Source organism: Phalacrocorax carbo, chromosome 1, assembly GCF_963921805.1.
Source record: "Phalacrocorax carbo chromosome 1, bPhaCar2.1, whole genome shotgun sequence".
NCBI classification, from domain to species: Eukaryota; Metazoa; Chordata; class Aves; order Suliformes; family Phalacrocoracidae; genus Phalacrocorax; species Phalacrocorax carbo.
Genome location: NC_087513.1, coordinates 76,050,481 through 76,077,515, shown reverse-complemented (window position 1 = coordinate 76,077,515; position 27,035 = coordinate 76,050,481). Strand labels below are relative to the sequence as shown.

Below are 27,035 nucleotides of genomic sequence, written 5' to 3'. Positions count from 1 at the left end.
CTCAATCTCCTGGCCATCCTCCTGGAGAGACCTACCAGGTTTGGAGGTCAGCCCTGAATGCCACCAGGGCACTCAGCTCCCTTCCTGCAGTGGTCAAACAAACCCTGAGTTTGACTGCCCCACCAAGGTGCAAGGCACTCTTTCTCCAAACCTCCCTGTCCTCTAGATGGGGAAATGGGATCTCAAGTGTCCAGCTGCAGACCTGCAGGAAGCCTGGGAGACAGCCAGGACAGAGCATCTCTCCAGATAAGAACGAACAAATCACAGCTTATTGGGAAAATGATCCTCCTGCTCAGCAGGGGAACACATTACCAGAAACCTGTGAGTTTTGCACAGCTCAAAGATGTCCAGCAACCTTCTGCCTCATGCATATCTCACTGACCTTTAGTTTATGTATGGTTACCAGATCAGTGTTACGTTTGTGTGCAAATAAAAGAAAAAAAAAAAAAAAAGGCAGTTTCTCAGCAGCTACTGTAATGCTGTATCGCCAGAAAACTCTTCAAAAAAGGAGATAAGTTCCTTGCGCATCCTAGAAAATGTAAGAGAACTTGAACTGCAGTATAACGGCTTTTAAACTACGAAGAAGATAGTATGGTACTTAGGTTGGCTTGTCTTCCTGCATGGTAAGGCAAATCCTATTCATGTCAAGCAGTGCTGTACATCGAGCTAACAACTGTAAGCACAATTTTTCAGAGCTAAGTGTATAATTAATAGAGATTTATAATTTATAAACAAGCCAGCAGCTGACGTTTGGAAGGTATTCATGGATACCTGGTAACACCTGCCTTCCAGCTTAATGCCACATTTTCTGAGCTTACAAGCCTCTGGTTATTATTTTGTGCTTAATCAATCTGATGGCAACAGAGCAGCACCTGTATTTCTTTAGCAAGATCCTCCCAGTGCCTTTCACCTTCCTGCTTGCTGCCCTGAAACATTTACCCTTTTCTTCCACTACTCTCTGTTCAACTGATTTTGACTACAAACCTTTCACAGCAATGACTGTGCCTCACCCCCTCCTGCAGCAGTCCCAGCAAGGAGATCACAGCATTGTTTGAAACCTGAAGCTGCCAACCATTATCACTGCTTACAACCTGAAGAGCTTTTGGGACTAGTGTGATGCTTGAGGTGCATATGTCCCTGTGGTACTCAGGCCTTTGTACAAGTTCATCAGGACCTGAGATGAGACCGAAAACCCACAAAATTCCCTGGATGACTTGGATGAGCCAGCAGTAACAGAGTCACCCACATGGTGGCCAGTGTACGGCACCTGCTCTGCTTGCATTTAATACCTACTCTTTGGGCACCTATAAAAGGGTTAAAATACCTGCCCTGGGCATAATGCATGTTCCTGTCTTTAAAACCTGCTAAACAGAAAACAGCCATTAAATGGTCCTCTTCTGATCCAGGGTCAGGTCCCTCCATGCGAACATCCAACAGCTGTTTCTTGCACAGATCTATGAACGGAGCTGACAGGGTGGGGCATACAGACTCCTATTTCCCAAAGCCTTTTCCTTCCCTGCTCATGTTACTTGCGCTCCTCATGGCAGGGCCAGGGAGGCACAAAAAAGCAATGATAACTTTAAGCTTCAGAGGTCAGAGGCTTCCTTACTGGCACTGGAAACACAAACTACATTTGTAGTTTTGCTCCACTCAGAAGTTCATCTGCACAAAGGAGACTGGTGGTGTTTAAATTATGAAGAATTCCCCATGAGTGAGCCGGTTTAACCTCTGGCTGCTGCTTCAAAGACCATGTCTGGTTATGGACTCCTCCCTAAATAAACTCCCTTGTACAGTATTTTCTTACATAAACTCAGCCCAGCTCAGACCACCCGTGCTCCTTAAGGAAAATAATACTGGTGTCTGCTGAGAAAGTGGAAAGACTGGAATGATTTAAAGAACAGAACAATTCTAAATCCCTATTAAGTATACAATTAGCTTTCAAAAAGCTATGTATTTGTGAACCTCTAGACAGAAAAGTCCTAGAGCACAAAGGGAAAAATGCTTACACATCTAGTGAAGCATCTGTTTAGAGAAAGAATGGTGACTATGAGAAACCTACCAAGCTGGAATGGGTAGTTGCAATGACAAACGTAAGTCAAAATTGGATAATATGAAGGATTTAATCTGAATGGTAATTCTGTAGGAGACAGTAGCTTAACAAAAGTTAATTTAAGATGCCAGGTTTTTTTTTATTTATTTTCACTTTCTTTCCCCAGAATAAAAACAGACACAATATTCAAAGTTTTTCTTTCCCAGTTTGGGTATGATTTTTTTTTCCATTTTGAACACTGCATGTAAGTGACAATGTGTTTTATGGCAGAGTATTTTAAATATTCTTTTAAATACTCAGCTCTGCTGATATAATTGATTATCCATTACTTTAAACATGAATACAATTATATCAACACTGAATAAAATATTGCGTACTTCTGAATAAGCCCTGCCGCCAAAATACCTGTCAGAGATTCCGCATGGCTGAGACCCTTACAACTAATCAGCCATTCATTTTTCCACTGAACAAAATGGAAATTAAGACGTATTATCCCTTTCAGTGTCTAAGCATAAGCCTTTTTACAGCTATAAAGTGTTGAAACAAAGAAGAAACAAAGTAATAATTTCTATTACACTAAACCACATCATTCTGGTTTTCAAAGGGAGGGAGGAACATTTTAGTAATAGTTCATTACTTCTAGCATAAATATCCAGGAAATAAATACACATAGCTCCTAATCATAGTAATTACCTTTTAAACATAATTTAGGTTATCTTATTTTTATCAAAGACATTAAGCGTATTTCAAGGTATTTCAAAGAGAAAGGTCTTCATAGCTGCCATGCAGGTAGGCCTCTTGCACTGAGCCTACGGAGTTGCAGTGCATGTTGTGGTCCTCACACTAACCACTTTTCCAGGAACAGAGGTAGCTCCACATCCACCTTCTCGGTCTGCTGTTAGCATTGTGCTATTAAGTTACAGAGAGACTGCAGTTCAGGAGGGAAATGAAAGAAGGGGGAGTACAGGAAAGCTCAGCAAAGAATATTTTTATTGAATGTGAAAGAATAGAAAGAGAGGAAGCAAATCACCCAAAGCCCAGTCACTTTTGTTACCCTTTCTGGAAAGCACAAGAAACCACAGCGTGTTTACAAATGGAGATGCAGTGGAATCCAGTTCTGAAAGCACCCGCCCACTGCAGTCATTTGGACCAAACCTTGCCACTAGGCTGAAGCCAGGCTGAGATGAGTAACTGCTGGCCTCTCGGTCCTGGGCTTCTGTGGGGTTAGGGTTTCAAGTGAGGCTTCAAAATGCCCTCATACTGAGTCACCTCATTCTCTTTGTTACTGAAATGAAAAGCTGTGTGTTTTAGTGTGCTGTGCCTTCGCACATGCATGCTTTCTGTACTTGCAACACGCTTAAGTGTTTGCCTCAGACATGCCTTACTAAGATGATGACAGTTTCAAGTTGGGACAGGAGAGTGCACTATGTTCATGATTTTATTTAAATCCATCCTAAATGCCATCCCTCCTGAGATCTGATTGCAAGAATGAAAAACTGGTTTTGGAAATCCTTCTGTGAAAAACCAGAGCTTACCAAAGAGGACATTTCATTTTAAGAGGTACAAGCTTTAACCCTAAAGATGAACTCTCTTCTTGCCTGGCGGGAAAAAAAAAATTCCCAGGAAATTTTCAGGGTTTGTAAAGCCACACACCGCTTTCACAATTTATTCAGTTGGGTTTTACTCACCTCTGTGTCTCTGAATCTGTCCTCATAGTCCAACCTATCCTTCTCTACAGATGTAAGCTTTAACTTCAGAGTGGAAATCTCTGCCATAAGATCCAGCTTCTGAGTTTCAAGGGACGTTCTGCTTAAAAGCTCCTGATTCAAGATAAAGAGGAAGAGAACAGAAATATTCATCCAAGGGGAAGAAATCAGTAATTTATTTCTACAGGTAAAGACCTCTTCATGGCAAAAAGCACCACACTCTTCCTTGCACTCTCTGAAGCCCTGCGACAGACCCATCTGACAGACTCCAAGCACCTAGGATGCATCTGAGATCACGGGGACAGTATCACAGGTTAGCTGCCAGGGAGAGAAAAAAAGCTTGTCCATCATCACAGCTGCTCTGGGCAGCAAGGACCTTTGAGGGGAACCCACCCACCCTGTCAGAGGCTTTAATTCAAGTCTCTTTGAACTTCAGCAGGGAAAGGCTCAAAGAAGAACAGAACTGGATTCCTACAGTGTAAAGCAGCACTGACATCACCAAGTGCAAAGACTTTAAACAAATATGACAAAAAATTATCACTTAGTGAAGAGACATCAAGGAGTGCAACACCTTGAGGTGTACTGCTCTCACCAAAGCAAAATGCAGATCATTAAGACAGAATGAAGACAGAGAGCGAGACAGACATTTGCCTGTAAAATACCTGCTGCAGCATTTCTTCTGTGGCATTCAGCTTCTCCCTGTGTTCCTCTAGACAGAACTCCAGATCCCGAATCTTTTCTCCTTGGGCTTCCACCTGGTCCGTAAGCACACTTACCTGCAGAGTGGAGAAAAAAGGGTGTATATTTAGTACCTTGCAACCATGCCATATGTGTCACCTGAAGAATTGTTTGTGAATAACAGTGCTGGCTGGGCCACAGATTAAATGGGACCGCAATTGGAGAAGGATCAGCAGCAGAGCTCTGGAGTGGACGCAACACATGGCAAAGGTGACAAGAGAGGACAGAAAGCTCTCCCCTCATGCTTTCTAGGATTTCAGCCAAAGTTCTGGTGGACACAATGCAATATTGCATTTCCCCTCCTGACTTGACCTGGAAGTTTTTGCAAGGGCTGACTGCTGCATTTTACAGCCAACAATTATGCCTTTGCTGTGATAATACATTAACTAAAACCCCCTAACTCCTACCTTAACAACCAAATAGCTAAACCTCACTGCATACAATTTATTCTGCTTTCCAAGTGATTGCACACGGTGTACCATAGTGTACAGCTTCTCCTTTTAAGACCAATAAAAGCAAAGGAGGTTAAAACACACAGACAAACTAAGCAAGACAATGCCTTTAGGACAAAGACTGATTACCATTTTGCCTTTTCTGAATTTTTTTGTGTTAAACAGGCTCTTTTGAGGAAATTTAGGGTACTGCTGGGAACGAGGACAAGCTGCCTAGAGCATAGCTCAGTGTTGTCACAGCCCTTAGGCCAGGTCTGTGTCAGGGGACCACAGGGTGCCTGCGCAGACCAAGGAGTGCCAGGTAGTCCCAGCTTTGATGGCAAGAGCACTTGGGGCTGACCCAGTCCAGCAGCAGCAGGTGAGCAGGACCTCCAAGGAGCTACTTGTCTTCTCTGGTCTGTTGGCCAGTCCCACAGCATTTGTCACCTTTCACAAGGACAGGACATTTGTCACCTGATGTGGAAAGCCTGTGAATGGTCATGGAAAAGAGTAATCTTAAGGATACACATGAATGTAAGAAGGTGGTTGCTCTGCTGACCTGCTCACCTAACAAGATTCAAAAAGAGATCAGATACACAGAAAGAAAGCCCTGTAGATTTTTCCTGCAATCTAAATTCACACTTATCCTTAATCTGTGTTAACTCTCAGGTATCAGCAAGCCTTCTGAACACTTCACACACAGTGAACACGTACACATGAACGCACAGGCTTCTGTCCAAGATGCCACAGCTGCAAATAGTATGTGATAAAACCTCTGAGGATCTAATAAAAATTCCTAAGAATGCAAGAGCGGAAAAAAAATAATATAGGTGACCACTCACTTGCAGAACAAGAGATTCCTTATCATTTTCCAGACGAGCCAGCCTTTCTTGATACACATCTCCATTCCCAGATATATGTCCATTAGTCTGAAAAAAACAAATATTCTGTTGTCAGCTATTCTAGCATAAGCATGATTCAACCATATCAACACATTTAAGGAGTATTTTCAGTCTGCACAGTTCCAGAACAGGTTTAAAGTATTCTTCAGTCCCCAAAGGGTTACAAATTGAATAAACAGTCAACAAAGGATACAGGACCACCATTCAGGATGAGAATTGTTGAGAGGCTTACAGATGAGAAAGGAAGAACCTTTCGGTGACCCAATTCTGCAAAATTCACTTACTGTGCATTCAGCATGTTGTTAAAAAAATTTGTGCTCAATGATGTACTATGCTAAGCCATACTTGCAAAGAAACAAATACCCCAAGACATTCAGCAAGTGAAAAAAAAAAAAAATCAATGTACAATCTACAAAATGTGCATTATGCTTCTTGCAAGTCAAACATTTTTTTCTAAAACACACAATAAGAGACATCCTTTTACATCAGGCACATTTTACTGGGTATGGGTGAACGTCTGCACTCTAAACGCATCTCTTCATAAAGATGCCTGAGGCTAAAGAGAAACAAGAATACATGTTAATGCTATCACAGAGTTCAGGGGAATCAGCAATTTACTTTCTTCATAACAACTTCAATGCTCTTGAGCAGTGAGAAGGATTTTACTCTATCCATATTCAAAGCTGTCTCAAAGCACTTTGTGACGGACACCACAATCAGATCTCAGCTCAGAAAAGAAATTCTTGTTCCCATCACTGCATAAATCACTTAGAGGAGTCTGAGAAGCTACTCTGAAATCCAGCACGCTCAGTTCAGAGGCTCCCACCAACTCTGAGGGGCCTTGATGTCCCTCTGAATATGTGATGAAAAGAAACCAGGCAACTGATCCTTGTGCCCTGGTGAGTCTGCAGCCCAACCCTGTCATGAGAGGCCACCCCCATGTAGAAGCCACAAGCCTCAGGCTCCTGCTTTGAATCTCTTTTTCAAACAGCCTGTCTCCCCCAGTTGCAGAGGATTCCTCAGGAGACCTGCCAGCTAAAACTCCTTTTCTAAGTCACTTTGGGTGACGGGAGAAACGGCCTTGTTTGAAACCAGAGGAATAAAATGCCTGCCAGCACCACTTAAAGATTAGATGCAAAGCAAATAGGAGGGGATACAAAGTATTTGACCTCACCTTAGTGCTCTCCTCAGGAAATCTGGCTGTGTCCTGGCAGTTTGTAGATCTGGGCAGTTGCAAATGCGTCTCCCAAGAATACATGTGTAACCTTTATAAAGTGACCATAATATCTCCCCTGAAATCACATGAGCTAAAGCACACTAGGAAATTATGCTCCCTAGTAATCTGTAACAATACCTCACACTATAACAATACCCTGAATCTGAATTATTTAGCAGTAAATTACTAGCCTTTCTGACCATCGAGAAACTAAGCACCAAGGCAGAAGTACTCTAAACTTCAGTTTGCTCTCTTTTTCCCCTGACCTCTACCAGAGTTCAGCTCATGCTGCAGGATTTCCATTCAAGATCAGTAAGATCTTCAGTTTTGTAACAGGTTCAGTTTAGGTGAAAGAAGCCAAAGAGCTTCCAAAATACACTTGTTAGCTACTCAAGTAGCAGGTTGTACTTTAAATGTTGTAACTTCACTTGACAAATTACAAAAATGAGGGTTTTGCACACTTAAGCTGTTCTGTAGCTCCCTTCTCATTTAAAGACCTCCAACACACCTCAGGTACTTGATCAGCCTCCATGAATTACAGCATCTGTATTTTGCAATATCCAACCCATTTATCATTCTAGCATGTGTCTGTGATGTAGGAAAGTGATATTCATCCCCCATTACAAGCAGGCAGCCCAGGTGCAAAGACATTCCTCCATCCTGGTGGGGCTCATATGAAAGTCCTTGTCAAAGCACAGAGTCATCTCCCTGCCTCCTCCCAGCCACCACATCAGCGCCCCTACCACTGAACCTCCTGGTATCTCTAGTCAGCATAACCAGACACAAATAAACTAAAACCCAAGACTGCACGAAGAAAATAAGTCAAGGTAAGTGTTGGTTCCACACTATGATGAAAACGTCTATGATGCTGTGAAAAGCAATGAGGTGTTAAAGCAGAATGTTAGTCACTGTGCATCGCATCTTGCCAAGACACCTTTGTTGTTAAACTCCATTCCTATTCCTCAAAAAATTATCCTGTTTTGCTCAGCACATCACACTTTGTTTTAAAATAGGAACATTTAGAGAGTGAGAGTGCAGGCCACAGCTGCACATTGCCATGAGAAAGAGGGAGGAGGTGATGGGAACCCCAAACTAGACTGGAGTAAAGGTTGTTCTCCCACAGAACCAAATACAAAGATGTCTTTGCTGGCACACACCAGAAATATTTTGTAAAACCTGCATAAAACCAGACCTCCAGTGGTACATTGAAAGCAGAAAACTTTTGTGTACAGCTCAAGAGCAGTTTGCTTTTTGCATGAAATATTGTTAACTTCTGCGTAATACCTGGGACTAACTCCTCATTTTAGGTATGAAAAGGCAAGAAAGCCTCTGACTTTGGTTACAGTGAGGAAAAAAGATGAGAGTGGGAGAAGGGACAACAGAGGTCAGAGCAGCTATTTCACAGAGCAGCAGCCCTGGCACCACCTAGGGTGGTGCAGAGGTCAGGGACCTGCAGGCAACAGCCACACAGTGACTTCCCACATCTCTCCTCCGTGCTGTCTTCAAAGGTAAAAAGTTGATACCTGGCATGATTTTCCTCCCAGAGATATGAGGGAAGAGGAGAGGTGATGAAACACATGAAAAGACCAGGGTAATGACAGCAGTGGGCAGGACTGAAAAGAAATGTGGAGGGACAATGCCCAAACACTAGATATGGGAAAGCAGTGCATCAGGGTGGTGGGGTGGAGGGAGCCCCTACAGGGATGAACAAGCTGCAGGGAGGTCTGAAAGGTGCCAGGAGACCTGCAGTGTGCAAAACCTGGATGGGCAACACTCTGTATTCTTCAGGAGGAGTTTCTCTTCACGTGGGGACCTGCACTGTCCCCTGGGACTGAGCCCGGCAACTACTGACTCTTCAGAGCAAGGACTCTTCTTTAACCAAAAAACAAAAAAAGGTAAATATTTGGGGTACTTGTGAGGTCTGGATAAAATTTGTATCATCAAAGTCAATACAGGATTAACATAGTTTACTGGCTGTGTAAGACAAGCTTTGCCATTCTCCAGAGAAGGCTACTCTTCAGCAGAAACTTAAAATTTGTGTTCAGTTAAGCAGTTAGACTTAGCATGTGTTTTCAATTTAGGGATTAATTGCAAAACACTGTATGGGAAGAGAATGCAGATTTACCAATACTGATCTTAATCCTAAAAACAAAAGAACAGTTGTCACAACGCCACCGAGGCTTCGCAGAAGTTTGAAGTCAAGCATTTACTTAAAACACCTTATAAGATCAGACTCAGTGCACTTAAAAACTCTGCAAGATCTATCTGTGGCTAATCTGTTAAAAACGTGTGTAAGCTTTGTCTGCAATCACATAAGTGTAAAAATCCACACTGCTCTGGAAGGAATTATTGCTGTAGTAAGTAGATGTATCACCAAACTTTCACAGCTTGCCTGCCCTCAGTCTTTAATCCATTTTCCCTGGAAGTAAGCTAGCATTCCAAACTGCAAGGAAGTTTGTAATAGCTGCTGTTTTAAGCCTCCCAATTAAAAAAAAAAAATCCGTCCCTCTCAATTGCTGAATTCTCCTTTCAAAAATAAAAACTAATTTTTAGCCTACTGCAGCTGATACCCTCATTTTCTCTTCTGCTTTTGGCACAAAATAAGCAGAACAAATCACATACTTCTTGCTGAAGATGCAATTTGATTTGTATAGAAGGAGCTGCTGCTCCACAGCATTATTTTCTGTGCAGCAGATTGCACTGCCTGTTTTGACCACAACAGCCCAGTCAACAGTTGGGCAAGTGAGCTGTCCCTGACATCTCTTTCCTGACCATCTGGAGTTAAATTAGAGCTCATCAACATGCTTACGTTGTTCAGTTCATTATCATACATATTACCTATGCTTAGCTAAGCATGGCTACCGCTGTTCTGCCTGTTCGCTCAGTTTTAGGGATTCCCTTGTGGGGGGGCTCCTCTAGCCTCAGCTACTGCGACATGGCTTGGTGTACCATGGGCAGAGCCTTTTTTCCAAGGAAAGTATTTGCCACCGTTTCCCCTGTCATACAGAGCCGTGACAGCTTTAGCCTCTGTAAGTATTGACTCCATCCCAAATTTATACTGGTCAAATCTGTCTGAACACAATCTGTACGAACACAATCTGTATCTGTGTTTAACCAGTTTGAATGGGAGTCCACTGCTGCCCTCCCAAACCACCACTCATGCCTCCCTACTCATCACTCTGAATATCTGCAGCCTGTTCAGCATGCTCTGGTAGCATACAGGCAGACCTGCTGCTAAGCTTTTCCTAAAGTTTACAGATTGGTTCTTCCGCCCTACAGAATGAGCGGGGGGAGGGGGGAACAAACAAACAAAAAACCAGCTCAAAACTCCCACATTATATTTTAAAGGCTTCACTGCAGTAAAAGTGAATTCTGGAAGAAAACCAGCTTAAGACAGACCTTCGCTCACAGGAATTTACAGGAAACATTTTGGAAAGATAAATAACACAGCTGTTGAATATGGAAGATGCAACAGTTTCAAAATATTCAGTTTCTTCAACAGCAGCTCAGATGGTATCTGATACAAGAGAAAGATATAATGCTTATTCTCTACCAGCATTGCCCAGCTATGGCTTGTCAGTTGGAGAAATGCAAGAGCCAGAACAAACACAGACAGCCTTACCTTATTTAGCCAGATGCAGTGTCCATGAATGTCCCAGCTATACTCCATGCTGGTCATAACTATCTTCATACATTCAAGGACACAAGCGACTGTGGCAGGCAGCCGAGGCTGAGAGCTGCAGCTCCAGCACCGCAGGCACCTGCCGTACGGAGTGGCACTGTCAGGTCTCCTCTGAACCGAGACGGAGCGGTTAAGCAACGGCAGGTTTCCTTGTCTAACCAAGGACGGAGGCAAATGTGACAGCGGAGTGGGAGATGTGGGAAGCGGAGCTGCAAAGCAGCAGCGCTTCTCAGGCGGAGCAAGCAGCTCCTCTGGGGAATTAACACATCAAAGCCCGGGAAGATCAACCCTTCTTCCAACCTGAGCCTGCCACTGGGATCCCAACACATAAAAGGCCAGGCAGCAAAGTGGAGGAGGATGCAGGCAGGGGGTACAGAGCTGTTTAAACCTGACCAGGAGTAAGGGTAGCCCCATGCAAATGGCAGGTGGGCATCTCAACCCTCATTCCTCACTGAACAGTCCCCTGCAAGAGCAACCCCCTCCTCTGCACCCTGCCAGCATTGCTGAAACCATCGAACCCAAAAGCGCACAAGAAAAGAGCAATTCCGACCCCTTTAACTGACTACAAGGTAGACAGGAGGGAATTTTCTTTTCTTGATGGGCTATTAATTGCAAAAGAACGCAGGTAATTCACTTGTAGGTGCCAAGAAAAAGAAGAAGGAAAAAGTTAACTCAACTGTCCCAGGTCTCACGTGTGGCTTGTCTCAAGTTTATGTCATATTTCAGAAATGCAGCAATAATTACCAACCTCTGTCCTCATGTTTAAGTTTCAATTTACCCAGTAACAGCAGCAGCATAACAAATCCTTAGAATTTCTGACCACAGAGCCTAGCTCTGGGAGTCCTACGGTTATCTGAAAAAACACAGCTTCTATTATTAAAAAGAAATGTTTGTAACTACCGCTGAGAAATAAAAATCTGAAAAATATGAACACTGAATAACCCAGAACAAAAGAGTAGAGCAAAAGAGGAGCAGAAGACAAGTGTTTTAAGCCAGACTGATGCATTTTTGATGGGGAATGGTGATTTTTGATGGCTCTGCCATCAGGGCTCCAGCACAGGACCACATGGGTTGTTCTTACAGCCAATGAACTCCTATCTACAATGCATGAAGGTGCCAGGCCAAGACGTGCTATATATGAGCCCATATTATCTTCCAGTGTTAGAAACACATCAGTGTGGATGATCACCTTTAGCAAGGAGCAGGGTCCTGTGTTTCAAGAACTTTGAGAAGTAAATGTCTCATGGGTAAAAAGTATTACTAGGAAGCAGTTTATGATGACAGACTGAAATGGTATCACAAGGCTCCTTTCACACTGCAACCTGAGGAGGGATCTCAGACAGCTGTTTGGTGGTAAACGCCTGCGTGCCACACATTACCGTAGGACCTTTCGAGAGCTAAACTCAACATAAGCATAAGCAGAGCCAAATGAATGCACAGTATGCCCACACTAAGACAATCAAACAACAAACTTTGGTTTGAAGACAAGATTTTTCCATGAATAAGAAATATGAGATGATTTCTGGCTAACCAAACCGCTTCTCCCACTTAGGAACCACCCTGTCATCCCAATAGGCCAGATATCTCTGCAAGATTACAAGCTATTTTATCCAGCAAGGAAAATTCTCTGAAATCTAATATCCCTTCATATTAACTCTCATTATTCCCAACCACTTTCTGGAAGAACCAGCTTGTTGAAGAAGTGTCAAAATCTAAGGCTGGTCTGTGAGATGACAGACCTGCTATTCACAGCAGCAACACTCTGGATTGCACAAGCCACTATGGGTACCACAGCTCAAATTAACTATCACCTTCAGATGAGCTTGAAAATGTTCTTCAAGAAACCTTTGGAGGCCATAAAGTTTGTTTTGTTTTAATGATCTTATAGTCAACTTCAGAAACTCACTGCTGGAGTAAAAAAAAAAAATTATATATGTATTCAAATTCAGAAAGTCACTTCTGCAGCTAAAACCACAGTTGCACTTGCTGTGGATTTTGAAGAAAAAGTATTATCCTGGCTCTTTTGTTCCAGGAACGTGTCCTTTAAAGAGGAGAGGATGCACAACAGAACCCGCATACACGAGTTCAGATCAGGAGCTTGGAGAAGCTGGCTCCAAGGTGTGGGAAGGTACTGTCCGCCCACTTCTACCCTTCACCCTTCTTGTTAACAAGACACAGTTGGTTTCTTCTTTCTGGGAAGATTGTTGCATAAGATGTATTTTAAAAAAAAAAAAAAAAACACACACACCAAAAACACACAGTCAAGAAAAATAGTAACCAGAAAGACGACTACCTCTTGTTTGTTTCCACTGAAGAAAAACCAGAGCAACATTCATGACTGGGAGCATATTTTCTGAGAATTATTCTTCAAGAAATGAATCTATCAACTTCCAGCTGGACACAATGGGGCTGCCTCGGTCTTGCAAAAGGCAGAGTATAATTTTAAAAGGTTTTGTTACTGGTGATGATTTTACAGATTACTTGCATGCCGCCTATATTCAAGCCAGAAGCTCCATCTTCACAGAGTACAGCACATGTTTTATTAATGCACACATCAGAATATATTAAACATTTCTGTTGATCACAAGAAATCTGAAAACACTCCAGAACTTTGCAATAGTTATGATCTGGCTATGGATTTCAGGTCTGGTCCCAACACACCTGAGCTTAGAAAAGGCCTCAGTCCCTTTCCAGACTTCAAACAAATGGCCTCATTTGTAATTTTAACCATGACATTCACCTGTCATCCATTTGCACACGGAGATGTGAGCAGGGTTTCAGCAACACAGAGATCATATTTGAGCTGTAGACATACAACTAGAAATGATGTGTTACTGTTAAACTGGCTTATTTGTGCAGCGCCGATCTGTATTTTCAATTTCTCTGAACTACCCGTGGGCACCATCCGATGGATTCTTTTGGAAGAGCTCTGCCAGATGTCTGGGCACTGTACGTGTGCTCTGGTGGCACGTGGCCATCTGGCATCCACCAGTTAAAAAAAAAAATCAGCATGAGGTGTTTTCACTCTTTGGCCTTTTTTGAGTGCTTGCATAGACTTACACACCAAAATGAAGAGAAGGAAACAGTCACTAAGAAGGGGTACAGGGACACAGCGTAGCCAATTCCAGCACGGCAAAACTGGATGCTATGCCCCGTTTTAGAGAAGTGAGCAACTTTGGGAGACTGCTGTCAGACCCTTTTCCCAACTAGGGCATCAGCAGTTTCCCTGCAGAGGCCAGGAGAGGATTTTTCTCTTGTGACATACTGTTTGGCAGCAGTGAACACTATTTTTGTTTTCCTCTGAGACATGAGAGACTTGCTTACAGCTTCCGATGGGACGTCACGCACCAGTTCCAGCAGCTTGGAATAGCCTGGTGGATGCAAATTCTTCACACGTGGAGGATTAAACCAATTTCAAACCAAGGAGGTGTCTTCCCTTCCTCGGTAAGGATGGGCACAGTTGCAGAAAGCCTTCCTGCAAATCATCCAGGCACTTCACCTAACACCTTCCTGCTCAGACAGGGATCAGCAACACTGTTGACATCTGCAAATCCCATGCTTGTAGCACAATACAAAGTGTAATGTTCAGTTTTTCCTACTAGGGGCTTTAAGGATGCCAGAGAGTACAGGGAAATAATTTGAGGCAGACTGAGGAAGAGCATCGCTGGAATAGCTATTTTCTGCAACCTTTTGTACACACAACCCCTGCACATCTTCGCCAGTGCTCAGGAGGCACTAAGCTGAATGGCACAACTGAGCCCTTCCTCTCCAAGATTCAGCCCACGGCTGCAACTGTCTCACTGCATGCAGTGATCCATGTCATGCAGGTCTGAAGGACCTCGTTCCAGATCCTAACAGCCAGGCATCCCTAAATCACACATTTGCCACCACAGTGGACAATGAATAGCCTTCACCTGTCTCAACAGACACTACAGTCTCTGGCCATGCTGCTGGGTCCCTTCACTCCAGAATAACATGTGGTGCATCAGGATTGCTAAGCATGATGAACTACTGATGTCTACACACACCATGGGGAGAAGTTAATTTTCCAAGGCTGTTTATCTGGCATATAAGCTTTTTTAATTCAGAAAGTCCATACGTGCGTGAAACCTGTTCTGTCCCTCGATTTCTGCTCTGCACAGAGCAGACTAGTTATAGCGATGTTCACTACTGTACATTACAGAAGGAAACGCTGATGTTAGCAGGAACTCTGTATATTTTAAAGATCTGACTTGAATGTCACTCTTGTCTTCTCCTGATCCCAGCGTTGGCTGCCACACTTTGACAGTGGGGGCGAGATCCAAATCCCACTGGAGGCAGTGGGAAAGCTCCCACATACTTCATTAAGTTTCAGGCATTTTCAAATGCATAGTTCAAAGCAAAGAAAAAAAAAAAAAGCCCCCCACTCAAAACTTTCTGCAAGAGCCAGGCAAGCGAGCGCAGCTGGGCTAGCCCAGGTCCCTGTCTCTTCCTGCAGTGCTGTACACAGCCTGCACGCCGCTAGATGGCACGTCAGGTCACCCAGCACCAGCCGCAGCTCCACACCTCCCAAACCTGCGCTGGCCAAACACAGTCCCACACCCACCACTCTAGGCTGCAACTGAGCACTGAAATAAACCTGTGTATTGAGATAAAAACGTTTTACAGAACATCAGCTGTGGCTCCAGGGTGATCAAACCTTTTTTGAGCAGGGTGTGATGCCCGTCCTGGGAAGGGAGCAGGCAACAGCAGCTGCCCGTCCTAACAGCAGCAACGCACAGGGTGCAACACGGAGCCACCACGGTGGCCTGTTCTGCATCAGACCCAGCCTTCACCAGACCTGGCATCCCCATTTCAACAGTACGGCGTTACCTTGGCCAATGCCAAGCGTGTCAGACGGGAGGACCCAGACACTCCTGTAATACGGATTTTGCAAAATCTGCAGAAGTGCGCACCCACTGCTGCTGTCATTGCTACAGCTACAGGCTGACTTAAACCCTGAAGCATGGCTTCTGGAAATAGGTCTTGACTTCCACTGCTGGAGCTTCCCCGAAACCTGTGTACACCCACACCACCACAACGCAAACCCAGACCACGAGCACACAGACTCCTGTTTGGCCCTGCTAGGGAGTCCGCAGTCACAGGGCACCTAGACGTAAAACCAGTGGGTCCTTGAAAATGATGCCATATAACTCACCTTCTGATAAGCATGTTTTATTTCCCAGTGTAGTCTTCAAGCAGCCTCCACTCTAATAATATTTGATCTTTTGGGAAAATCAAGTCTTGGGGAAAGAACAGCCTGTCAGGTATATTTTGGTGTATTTTTAAAGCAAGGGTGATAAAAACTGGTACATTGTCACAAATAGAGAAAATAAAAATTTGATTTGGTTTCCAGGTTAAAGGGATGCTGAGCTTATACCACTCAATTCTGTTATAAACCAGGTAAGGAAGCTCCGTAACAACACTGGTCCCTATAGAAAATACCCTGCCAAAAATGCTTTTCAGTGAAAAGTTCATACTGAAAACAGCTTTTTTTTTCCCCCCCATTTAAGTGTCTGATTCCTGTAAAAATGTCTTTCTCCAAACCTCTGAGATGAAACTCCAATTACTGGAAATTTTTTGCTCCCCAGAATGAGGCACAGTGGTACATCAAAAAAAGCACAGGCCAAACCACTGCACATGGTATTTGTTCTACAGCTTTTCCAAGGCCCCACAGCATCATCTCCAAACCAAAATCTCTTCCCTTTGGTTCCTTGACACCTACTCTAAAATTTTTAAATGCCCTGCGTAAAACCCAGTCCCGCTGCCTGAGCTGGTCTAGCTAACACACAAAACGAGTGTGTTACAAGTGAAACAAGGTGAAACTGTACCATTTGACTTTGGAGCCATTCAATCAGAGCCTCTGCCGTCGAGTCCGGAACCTGGCAGCGCAGCCCCTCTCTCTCGTCCGCTTCCATCATCTCCAGCAAGCCGCGCAAGTCCTCCACCAGGTGCAGCGCCCGCAGGCCCCCCATGAAGGGAGAGGTGGGGGACTGGCAGTCAAAGATGCCATTGGAGTACTCCAGCGCCTTCGAACCTGGAGGGAGCAAAATCGCACAGGCTCAAGCACGAGGCAAGCAGGTCAGACCCGCGGCAGGGCTGAGAAATGCTAGGTGGCATTTATCTGAACCAAACTCAGTGCTGGTGCTGGATTCTGCCTGCACCAGGTGGCAATTCAGAGAAGGGCAAGCCCTTGCTGGTGTGCTGTGCGGATGGAAGCTCTAGTGGGAAGGAGGTGGGCTGATCTGACAGAGGACATATATGCCACCACCATGCCCCACAGGGGCTCAAGGCACAGGCTCGGCTGGGTCCTCTTCCCCAGATGTATCGGAGGCAGACAGTACTGTGGGGGGAACAGGCTCTGCTAACACTTTGAGTCACCCTGTAGAGACTGCATGACCCAAGTCAGACGCTGATGGTTTCCAGAGGAAACTCTGCTCTGCTTTTTTTTTTTTTCCATGCAGAAATATGTAATACTGCTTCAAAGCACTGGAAATTTTTTTAAAAGAATAAAGAAAAATAAGATAAATAAAAAAACCTGAATCACTTCTGCATGAGAATATATTTAAAACCCAACAGTGAGATGGTAGCACTGACATCTACATGCTAATAAAGAGAGAAATCTCCTATTTGCATAAACTCACAGTACATGTATTTGACCTACATTAAAAGCTGCTATATATTAAGGAAGGAAGGAAACTATGAATTCAAGATTAAGGTTGATTTAAGTCAACCTGGCTAATTCCAACTATAATTTTCAGCACACTGATTCGTGACCTTAATCCTGTAGTGTCTAGGCACAATGAGACATGTTCATGACAGAGCATCAGCTTTTGTGCTGTCAACTTTTGGAAATTACAGTGATATGGCATATATGCACTTCCACGAACTTTCATTCACCTCATCTGGTAAGCCACAAAAATGTGAGTATTCTGCTAATTCCCTTTGAAAAAAGTGAAGAGAAGAAAATCCCCACAACAGCATAGGAGTTGATATCCCTTTGTTATATTACTTTAGAATTCTGTTCAGACACATGGGTAAATTAAGTCTGTGGTGACTTAAACATCCCAACATCACATTTTATTTTTATATTAAACCTCATCCTGCCATAACCAACTTAGGCTCTTGGAAACACAGATACATGATCAGATCCAAATACCAGTATCTACTTATGGAAATTACTAAAGTCACAGCTTATATGTATTTTTAGAGATCATTATGATCCAACTGAATCCACTTTACATGTGTTCCTGCTATGTGTCCTTAATATCTTAAGGAAAACTGCAGAGAGAGGTCATTGTTCAAACAGAGCACTGTGTGATTATTTTTCTCCCTGGGGGAAATTATTTTAAGTGGAACTATTAAAGACTTTATTTTACTTCATAACTGTGCTGCTGTCCTTGCAGAGTATTTTTTCAGTTTAGCTAGTTGTTTGCATAGCTCTGCTGGAATAGGATTAAACTATTAATTTCTTGCTGCTTTGTTCCTCCGTGTTGTGCACTTACATTATTTTCTAACTCACTAGACTCACCTTAAAAGCAGATCTTGTATGCTTTGTGACGCCTCTCCTCAGCCCACTTACAATTTACAGGCACTTATAAAAACTCAAATGTTAAAGGCAGGTCCAAGACAAATGTTTGGACCCAAAACATTCCAATTTTGAAAAAAGAAAAATTCAATTTGTGTTTTAATTCTTCAGAGTAGTCAGTATTAGGCAAACTTACTCTTCCTGCCTTGCAGCAGCTCTTTAAACACACTCATCTTGGTTTGAAATATGCCTTGTCCTTGGCTTTGATGAAGCTGTGTGCACCAGCTGAACTGCATCACTCAGCCACTTTGAGCAGCATTTTGATAGAGGGTAGGAGAAAAAACTACAATCCATTTAGCTGTGTCTGTGCGTGAGCCTGTGCAATCCCTCCACTCCATTTATTTGTAATCCTTAAGCTATAATGAAAGACACCAAATGCAATTACCAGCACATTCCCTTCTAAGCCTGAAACTCTGCCCTCCATGTATGAAAGAGGTCCAGAACAGCTAAATGAACAAGCTGCCCCAAGTATTTACCTGCTATAATGCCATCCATCTGCTCCAGAGCCGCAGCGAGCATGTCACTTGCATCACTCATCATCATCTCTCTTCTCAGGGACAATCACCAGCAACACTACAAGAAGCAATAAAAAAAAATAATCAATAGCGTGAGTTGGAGCCTCAAGCCTGCAATTTAATCCGCAAAAGAGAATTTCATTTCACTGCATGTTCACTGAATTCAGACACCATTGTCGCCGGACTAGCAGGAAGACTGGAGCCATTTGCTGACCACAACAAGACTTGGAGGTGTTCATCACCAGGCATAAATTCACCAACTTGATGATCCAGTTCCTACTGTTGGTCAGCCCATGGCCTGTTCTGCCTGCAGGGGCACCCCATACAGCACCTCAGAAATTCCATATGGCACTTCAGGGAAGCTTGCACAGAAGACACAGGCCTTCTATCACTAAAAGGAAGCTGCAACTCAGCAATAAACCACGTGTCTACTGGCTGTGTTTTTTCTCCCCCGTAATTTTTTTGTATAGAAAAATAGGAGTCTGACCATTTGCCCGAGATTTCTGGATGTCTGACAATCCAGAAGTCCCGGGCATGCAACTATTTGCCTACAGGCAGGATATCTCAGAAGCTTATGACTCACTGGACATAGCATGCATGCACAGACTACACCTCCAAAGATGCTGCTCTGAGCTTAGCAGAGATTCATGCTGTAACAATGCAATCTGATCTTACCCTCAAAATTTCAAAAGCCAGAAGTGGTCCCCAGAGAAGTATTTCCAGCAGAGTCTGGAAAATTGAACCTGCCCAACGTGCTGCCTGGGCAGGCTAACTAGTAGACCTGAAATCCCAATGGGCTACAAAGTTAAGCATGTACTTAGGTACTTTGCTGAAGTGGAGCTGCAGAGGTCAGAGGCATTCCCAATCCTTCCACCCCAGCACAACGGGCACACAAGCCACCGAAATAGTCTAGACTGTCATGGCTTTAATCTAGGACATGTGAGACTACTTCTACTATAAATGCAGTTAGGGAACAAAGCTAAACAAACACCAGGAAGGAAAACTCGCTTTAACCTTTTGCATTCCCTGCCATTTGGTTTTTGTATTAGGCCACACTGCTGCTGACATTTGCCCCAACATAAGCAATTAAGAAAGTTGTTCACAGTATCTCTGGCATAAGTCCTGGAAAAGAGTCTACTAAAAAACAAAACAAAACCTCATCTTATAAACTGCATTTTCCCTCCTTCGAGTCACCTTATTGGTTTGACCCAGCTGGGAAGTAGCTCTTATTGGAGGCTACCAGCTAGCTTTGCTGAAATGCTATCCTTAAAATGCCAACAAACATTTCATCTTCCATATCAAAACTTTTATTACATGAAGTAGGTCCAAACCCTAAGGTAACTTTTAATCGACAGCACAAAGACTGCACTTTTGGTAAATGCCTTGCTTTATTTTTTAGTTGCCAGAGTCAGAAAAGCCAAAAGAATTTTATAAAGTCAAAATACCTCTAAGATGTTGAAAACCTTAAAAAATGCAGTAGCATCATAACTGAAGGCTTCCAACCTTCAAAGAGGAAGCCCCTGATTTTAAACACAATGTAAATTTTAAACCTCAACCAGTACAATACCTGCCATAATACGCAGATCCTACAAGACATTTGGTCCAGTGCCTCTATGACTGATAAAAATGAGCAGAAAATGCAGCTTTTGCAAGCATGTTCACTTGGACAATACTGAAGACAATCTTGTTTTTTCTCCTTTAGGATTTCCTGGCTCTGATAATCAGGTCCTGCTCAAATATGGGCATCTATGAACACAGAGTGTAAATGATATGCAGTGTATTTCCCTCTGAAGGCAAAGAGCACACAAAGAAAGCCCAGGGCTGCTGCTGCCCCAGGCAAAACACTGATTCCTCACAGCTCTAAGTGGAAAAGGGCCAACAGCCCAAAGCACCCACAAACCCACAACAGCCAATAAATATTTGGCAATCAGGAGTGCCCACGATCTTCCCAATGTGCATAAACACTTCATGTGAGTAAAGACGACAGAGCCAGACTCTTCTCAGTGGCACCCAGTGACATGAGAAGAGGCAACAGGCACACATTAAAACACAGGAAATTCCACTTAAGCATTAAAAAGAACAAAAAGCTTAAATAAAAATTTTAAAAAGCTTTTATACTGCAAGGATGGCAAGCACTGGAAAGAGTTGACCTTTTGGGGTCTGCATCCTTGGAGCTACTCACAGCCTGACTGGACCATGCACAGTGCAGCCTGGCCTGGGCATCCCTGCTGTGGGCAGGAGGCCTCCAGTGGTGCCTTCCCACCTCAGCCATTAAGCATTAAATACAGCACTGTGGAGGCTGCCTAGGAAAGCTTATTGCAGGCTAAAAGTGTGCTATGGAACAGAGCGCTCCCTAACCATGTTTGTTCCCAGTACACCCTTCGTTTCTCACTTTCTGTCTAGGAAAGACATTAACTGGGGGCACAGAACTGCTAATTTACACTAGCATAATAAAGCCATGCTCATAAGCACAGAAAAATCACCATCCTTGTGCTTCATCCAGGCACAACCACCCCATACGTTTCCAAATAAAGTCCTCCTTGCTTTTCCTAAACAAGGGGTTTGTCCATGGTTGTCAAAAGTCCCTAAGACAGCTCTCCTGATGAGAGCAGCAGTAGCAGATGGTGGTACCAACGGCATCCAAGAGACTTCCAGCATTTACCCCACTTTTACCTGGTCCTACCTCCAAGGAAAGAAACATGTCAGTCTTCACAGTGCTTCCTCCACTGCTACTGCAAAAGGCACCATGTGGCTGAGAGCAGCAGTGAGAAATTTTAAGATAAAATTTAGTGAAGCAAGACTATGCAAACACACTGATCTCCAAAAACCCTTCCACCACCCATGGAGCATCTGTTAGCAGCCTGACCAAGCCTACAGCTGAGAAACTTGGAGAGGTGAAATACAAAAGAACAAAAAGCCCCCAAGCCGAACAGCTGGAGATGACACAACATAATCCCATTTTCCTGGTTATTTGGTCCTAAAAGTGTTCATTGAAAACTAGCCTGGAACAGCACATCCTGCTCTGGCCACCTTCCCAGCACAGTGCAGCACATCTAGCAGTCAGGAAGTAAAACCGCTGTGATAGAAAAATAATATTGGAGGCATCCTTCCCCGGTAAGGGCAGAGAATCACTTTTATTCTTTGCGCACCACCACCAGCACACAGAGAACGGATGGGCAGGGGGGAAATCAAAGACCTCATACAACAGCAAACCAAACTGCATGAAACAAGAAAAGACAAGAAATTGCAGGAGGAAGAGGGTGGAAAGGGGAGGTGCAGAGGAAGTCAAAGAAAAACAATTATTAGACAGAGGTCATAAATCAGCAGCCCTTTGTAGATGATAGTAAAGAGGACAATACTGAAACACCAGCAGATTAATCTCTATGCCTACTTGAAGGGCACCAAGACTGCCTCTGACTTTACAAACTTTGAGAGGAGCCTCGGCTGTCCACTAAAACAGCAGAGCTTTCCTGATATGTATGCTCCTTTCTTTACTCTTTGCTTTTTATGGCTTTGGTCTAATAGAAATAAAACGTAAGAGAAAACTCAAGGCTTTGGGTTTTTTTTTGTTGGCAGCCACTAAGGAAAACCACAGTCAGGTAACACCAATGAAAATCCATCTTCGAGAAGCACAATGTAGCTCCTTTGGAAAACAAGGAATAGCTAATAATTCAGATGACGTCAAGCAGTTTAAATTCCTTTCATGCACAAAAACAGAAAAGGAGAGGAAAAAAGGAAAATAATAATTTTAACACAGATGGACCTATGACACAGCAGAGGAATGGGAAACCAAGGAGCACGCAGGAGACAGAGGCAGACACACAAAATCCACCTCTGGCATAACGTCAGCAAGAACACACCTGGGAGGAAAGTACTGAGAGTACCCTGTCTGACAGACCCTTTAAAACAAGTTTCTCTCTTACTTTCCAAGAAAATTATGACACTTACCTTCCTGCTTGCACAATCAATACAAGATGGGGCAGGGATGGTTGTTTTTACAGAGGTAGATCCCCCTTTTAAAGCTCCCAGCTGAACACCTTGCTCATGCCAACAAGAACAAGCATCGTTTCATCAAGGCTGTATTTACAATCTACCATTAAAAAAATAAAAATAAAATATAAATGCAACTATCTCCACTATCAGTTACAATTGATCTTATCACTAGCTGGCATTTCTACCACATCCCTGGCCGTTGCAGAGAAGACGTTATTTGGTCTTACTCGTTTAACGTCCCTTCCTCTGGTTTGAACACACCAGCCGGTTGCTAGGGCTATGCTGTTCACTTTTCAGTAGGTGGAGATATTTTATTTTTATTTTTGAATGACATACAACCCCTCCGGGTACTGTGCTTGTGAAGATGTATTCCAAACAGCTTACAGAGAAAGCAAAACACTGCCCTGCAAATAAATCCAAGGAAAGCTAGAAAAAACCCAAGGGGCTTTGTGAATAGGAACTGCAGTCTGCTGGATGCAATCAGGAAAGCTGCCTGAACATGGATTTCAAAATCAGATATTTAATTAAGATGGCAGACTCAAAAAAAAAAAGTGCTTAAACATTTTACATATGTAGGAAATTATAGTTTCCCCACCCACAGGCTCTCTCTTTCCTAGATTAAACAACATACAGACAGGCATCTAGGGGCAACAACTTCAAGCCCTTTGTTTTTTTTATTTTGAGGTGGTCTCATTCTAGACATCCACCTGCAAAACACACCACTCTAAAACCCAGAGGTTTGCAGAGCTAAGGAGAATCAGCTGCCTGCTAGCAGGTCCGAAGGCCAAAAGGACACACCATGCCCCATGTGCAAACTCTCTGGGGAAGGGCAGGGGCTGGCCTTTCATCCCGCTCGCCTTCCTCTTTGTGCACACGCTCTGCAAACACTCAGCGTTTGGAAAGAAAGCATCAGCTACAGATTATTTTTATGACTGATGCAATAGGATGAATGACTTCAGTTTCCCATCTCTCCCATTCCTACACAACACTCCTTAAATCAGGAAATTTTGATACACAGGAATGAAAAGTCTTGATTAGGGCTTGTTTCTGAGAGCTATACAAAATTAAAAAAACCCAACCCCCCCAGAGCATTCTACCACAAAAATACAATGAAAAAGCTAACAAACTGCAGGCATATTTTACGGGGAAGGTGGAGGGAGAGAATATATTCCACAGCAAAAGGCCCCACATTTCACCTTGCTGTCAAAATGAACGTCCTTGCATTCTTGGTCCTACATGTATGAGACGATTGAGAGAGATCTGAAGGACCTTCTGGACTCGGCTCACAACACTGAAATACCACATCCCTAGCAATTTTTACAAGGTAAAGCTCTATTTCAGGAAGATCAATGCCATTTCAGACACATTACCACATCTATTTGTGCTTTTTCTGGCTGACCAGCAGAAACATGAACACACACAGACTTATTTGCAAAATACATTTCAATCACATATAAAATGGCCTTTGAATGAATTGTCTAAATCTCTGGCACAATTTCTCATGGGATGTCAACTATAGTGCCATGAGTCAGTGGCACTTTAACACTTAATAATGAATACATTCAGCTAATTTACACTAGGAGTCACTGACATTTCTTTTAACATAAAAAATTACTCCATTCCATACCTTCCAGGCCTGAAAGAAGAAACTGAAAAAAAAAAAAAATGGACCCTTGTTGAATATATTGCTCTGGTGTTTTGCAAGAGAAGACCAAATAAAATTTAAGAAGTAAAATCTGGAAATACTGGAACTACCTTAATGGCAATAATGCAGAGAAATATCGTAGCACGAGGCAGAGACAGGTAACTAGTTAGGTCCCAAATACGCTTTCAGCTGCATAATTCAGACTGTGTCCCCCTTCCCCTAAGAAAGGCGCCGGAGGGGCCTGCGTGGAGCCAGGAGAGGCTGTGTGGAGGCAGGTACCTCTGCTCGGCCCCCTCCTGAGCACGGGGGCCCCTCCCTGGCAGCCCCTCCCAGCAGGCACCCACGCTCCCTTGCCCCGCAATGGCGGAACAGCCGTTACACAGAGGCCGAAGCAAGGAGGCCTGGTGAGACCAGGCACGTCCTCTGGCTGGCCCTTCCATGCACCGGTCCTCCATTTTGGGAGGACGGCTACAAGGAGCCCCATCCGCGAAGCGGGAGCCCAGTGGGGCCACGCTCACAGCCTCGCCAGCCTGAGGGCTCAGCACCCTCCAAGAGCCCAATGCTCAACTGTGTAAAAAGGCTAAACATTACTGTAAATAAAAACCAACCCAAACGTTGGCAAGAGCTTACTTAAACTGCTGATGTCTATTTATTTTTATATATAAAAGTAAATTTCTTCTTACTGAACTCTAGTCAATGACATCAAAGCAATACTGTTCTCTTATTACCCAGGACTCAAAAAAGCATTCAGTGTTCCTTTGTTCCCTAACTGTAGATCCCTTCTTTGTTCCCTGAATTTCACTATTTCTTTATTATACGATTATACAACAAACACTATTTCCTTTAACTGATAAAACTGAATGGAAGCACACTGAGGCTGAAAGCCTATCCCACATTATGTAAGAAATGTCTTGGGAGAAAAGGTATCAAGCCACAGAAAAGACTTGAAAGTATTTTAAGAACATAAAGCACAAAAGACCTTCCAAGATATAGTTCTTTATACCTGGGAAAAGCTTACCTCAAATCACACAACTTTTATTAGCAACTAGCTTAGCCACATTCTGCAGTTTGCCTTAAAATTTGTTAAACACATTAGTCATGATGCAAAAGCTAAAAACCTCAACAAGGTAGGCATCCTTCAGATACTTTTACAGAGAGGTATACACAGCAAACAGCTTATATAAACACCCAAAGTCTTTTAGTCAAGGTTTATGGCTTAGATTCATATCCAATTACAAAACAAACCATTTATTTTGGTTTGCAGTATTGAAATAATTCTGGTTGCTTATCTCTGCTACCCTATCCTCCAGCAGCTTCTTTTTTTGTTCTAATTGAAAGGAATTTAAAAAACACAGGTAACAGGTTACACTGTTTCATGATGCACCAGTGAGCTCTGTGAACGCTGGGTGACAGAGAGACAGCAGAGCAGCAGTACTTCACCTGCAAAGCAGCTGTGGTAATGCAAATATCTGTCTGCAAACACTCTTCAGACTCACTTTCACTCTTTACTCACAAGCAATCCAAGGTTAAGTGGAGGCTTGCAAAAAAACCCCACATATACACTTCAGGCTGTTCATGTTTTACTGGTGAACTATTTAGTAAATGCCTTCAACTACTCGCCTAAAGAGAGTCTAAGAAATCAATACTTTTTTCCTCACATGTTTTGCTTGAGTCCACTGATTAGAAAAACAATTGAGATATTCATTCCTTGCTCTAATGCAAGCAGGGAAATGCCTCACATTCCCCAGCAACATGGTATTGACACGCTGTGGCCGCACAGGCTACAAAACAAAAGAGGCACTGTTGGTTATGAGTCCAAAAGGTAGTTCTTCAAATGCCTTAAGAACCACCAAATCCCAAGCACAGACTCACGTTTAGATCCAATTTCATAGCTCATACCACTTTCTTTTAATGGGCTGGATCCGAAGGCCAAATTCACAAACTTCCAAATTTGAAAGGATTCCACTCTGGATTTTGTACCTTCAGGTCTAGGTTTTTCCAGATCCACAGCGTTGTCACAAACACAAAGCAAAAGTAGAGGCCACCTAACATCAAAAGCCCAGAAAGTAAATAAAATATATTTAGCTTTAACATTATTTGTGTATGTTTACCTACCAACTACCTGTAAAGAACAACAGAAAAAACAATACTTTGTAATTCCACAGCATCAATTGTTACATGGGGAAAGTTTTCATATGAAGTCCCAGCATTACATCCTTACCCCTCTGTCTGCCTCTGATTTTGTTATCTTAAGATCTGTTTTTCCAGGATGAATATGTAAAAGAAGAGTGCGATATCTGAAGTATACGCCTTATGTGTGAGGATACTTGAGTTTTTTAAAGACTCGTGATATCTGAGAACTTGAGGTTGGCTGTAAAACCACTGCACCACTGATACACCCACAATCCCCTGATATAGCACAATTCACCATCTCTCTCCTCTTAGCAATCTAAAATTAAGCAGGGTGAAATTCAACATGGTGGAGGACTTTTTTCCCCCCCATCATGTAATAGGATGGAATTTTTAAAGAGAAAAATATAGGGGAGGGGAG

General features: G+C 43.2%; 1 protein-coding gene across 14 annotated transcripts in view; it reads right to left on the bottom strand.

The window, feature by feature from the left end:
* PPFIBP1 (PPFIA binding protein 1) overlaps positions 1-27,035 on the bottom strand; it is a 116,453-nt gene that overhangs the window by 35,366 nt on the left and 54,052 nt on the right. For 11 of the 14 annotated variants that reach the window (XM_064460529.1, XM_064460573.1, XM_064460563.1 and 8 more), the window contains exons 3-7: positions 18,808-18,904; positions 16,575-16,780; positions 5,768-5,854; positions 4,419-4,532; positions 3,739-3,870 (exon numbers count right to left, since the gene is read on the bottom strand). In XM_064460529.1, coding sequence (XP_064316599.1) covers positions 3,739-3,870; positions 4,419-4,532; positions 5,768-5,854; positions 16,575-16,780; positions 18,808-18,874 — 606 coding nt within the window. In that variant the 5' untranslated portion in view covers positions 18,875-18,904. Of the gene's footprint in view, positions 1-3,738; positions 3,871-4,418; positions 4,533-5,767; positions 5,855-16,574; positions 16,781-18,807; positions 18,905-22,794; positions 22,818-27,035 lie in introns of those variants that run through there. The other 3 variants (XM_064460556.1, XM_064460547.1, XM_064460606.1) reach the window with 3 other exon arrangements.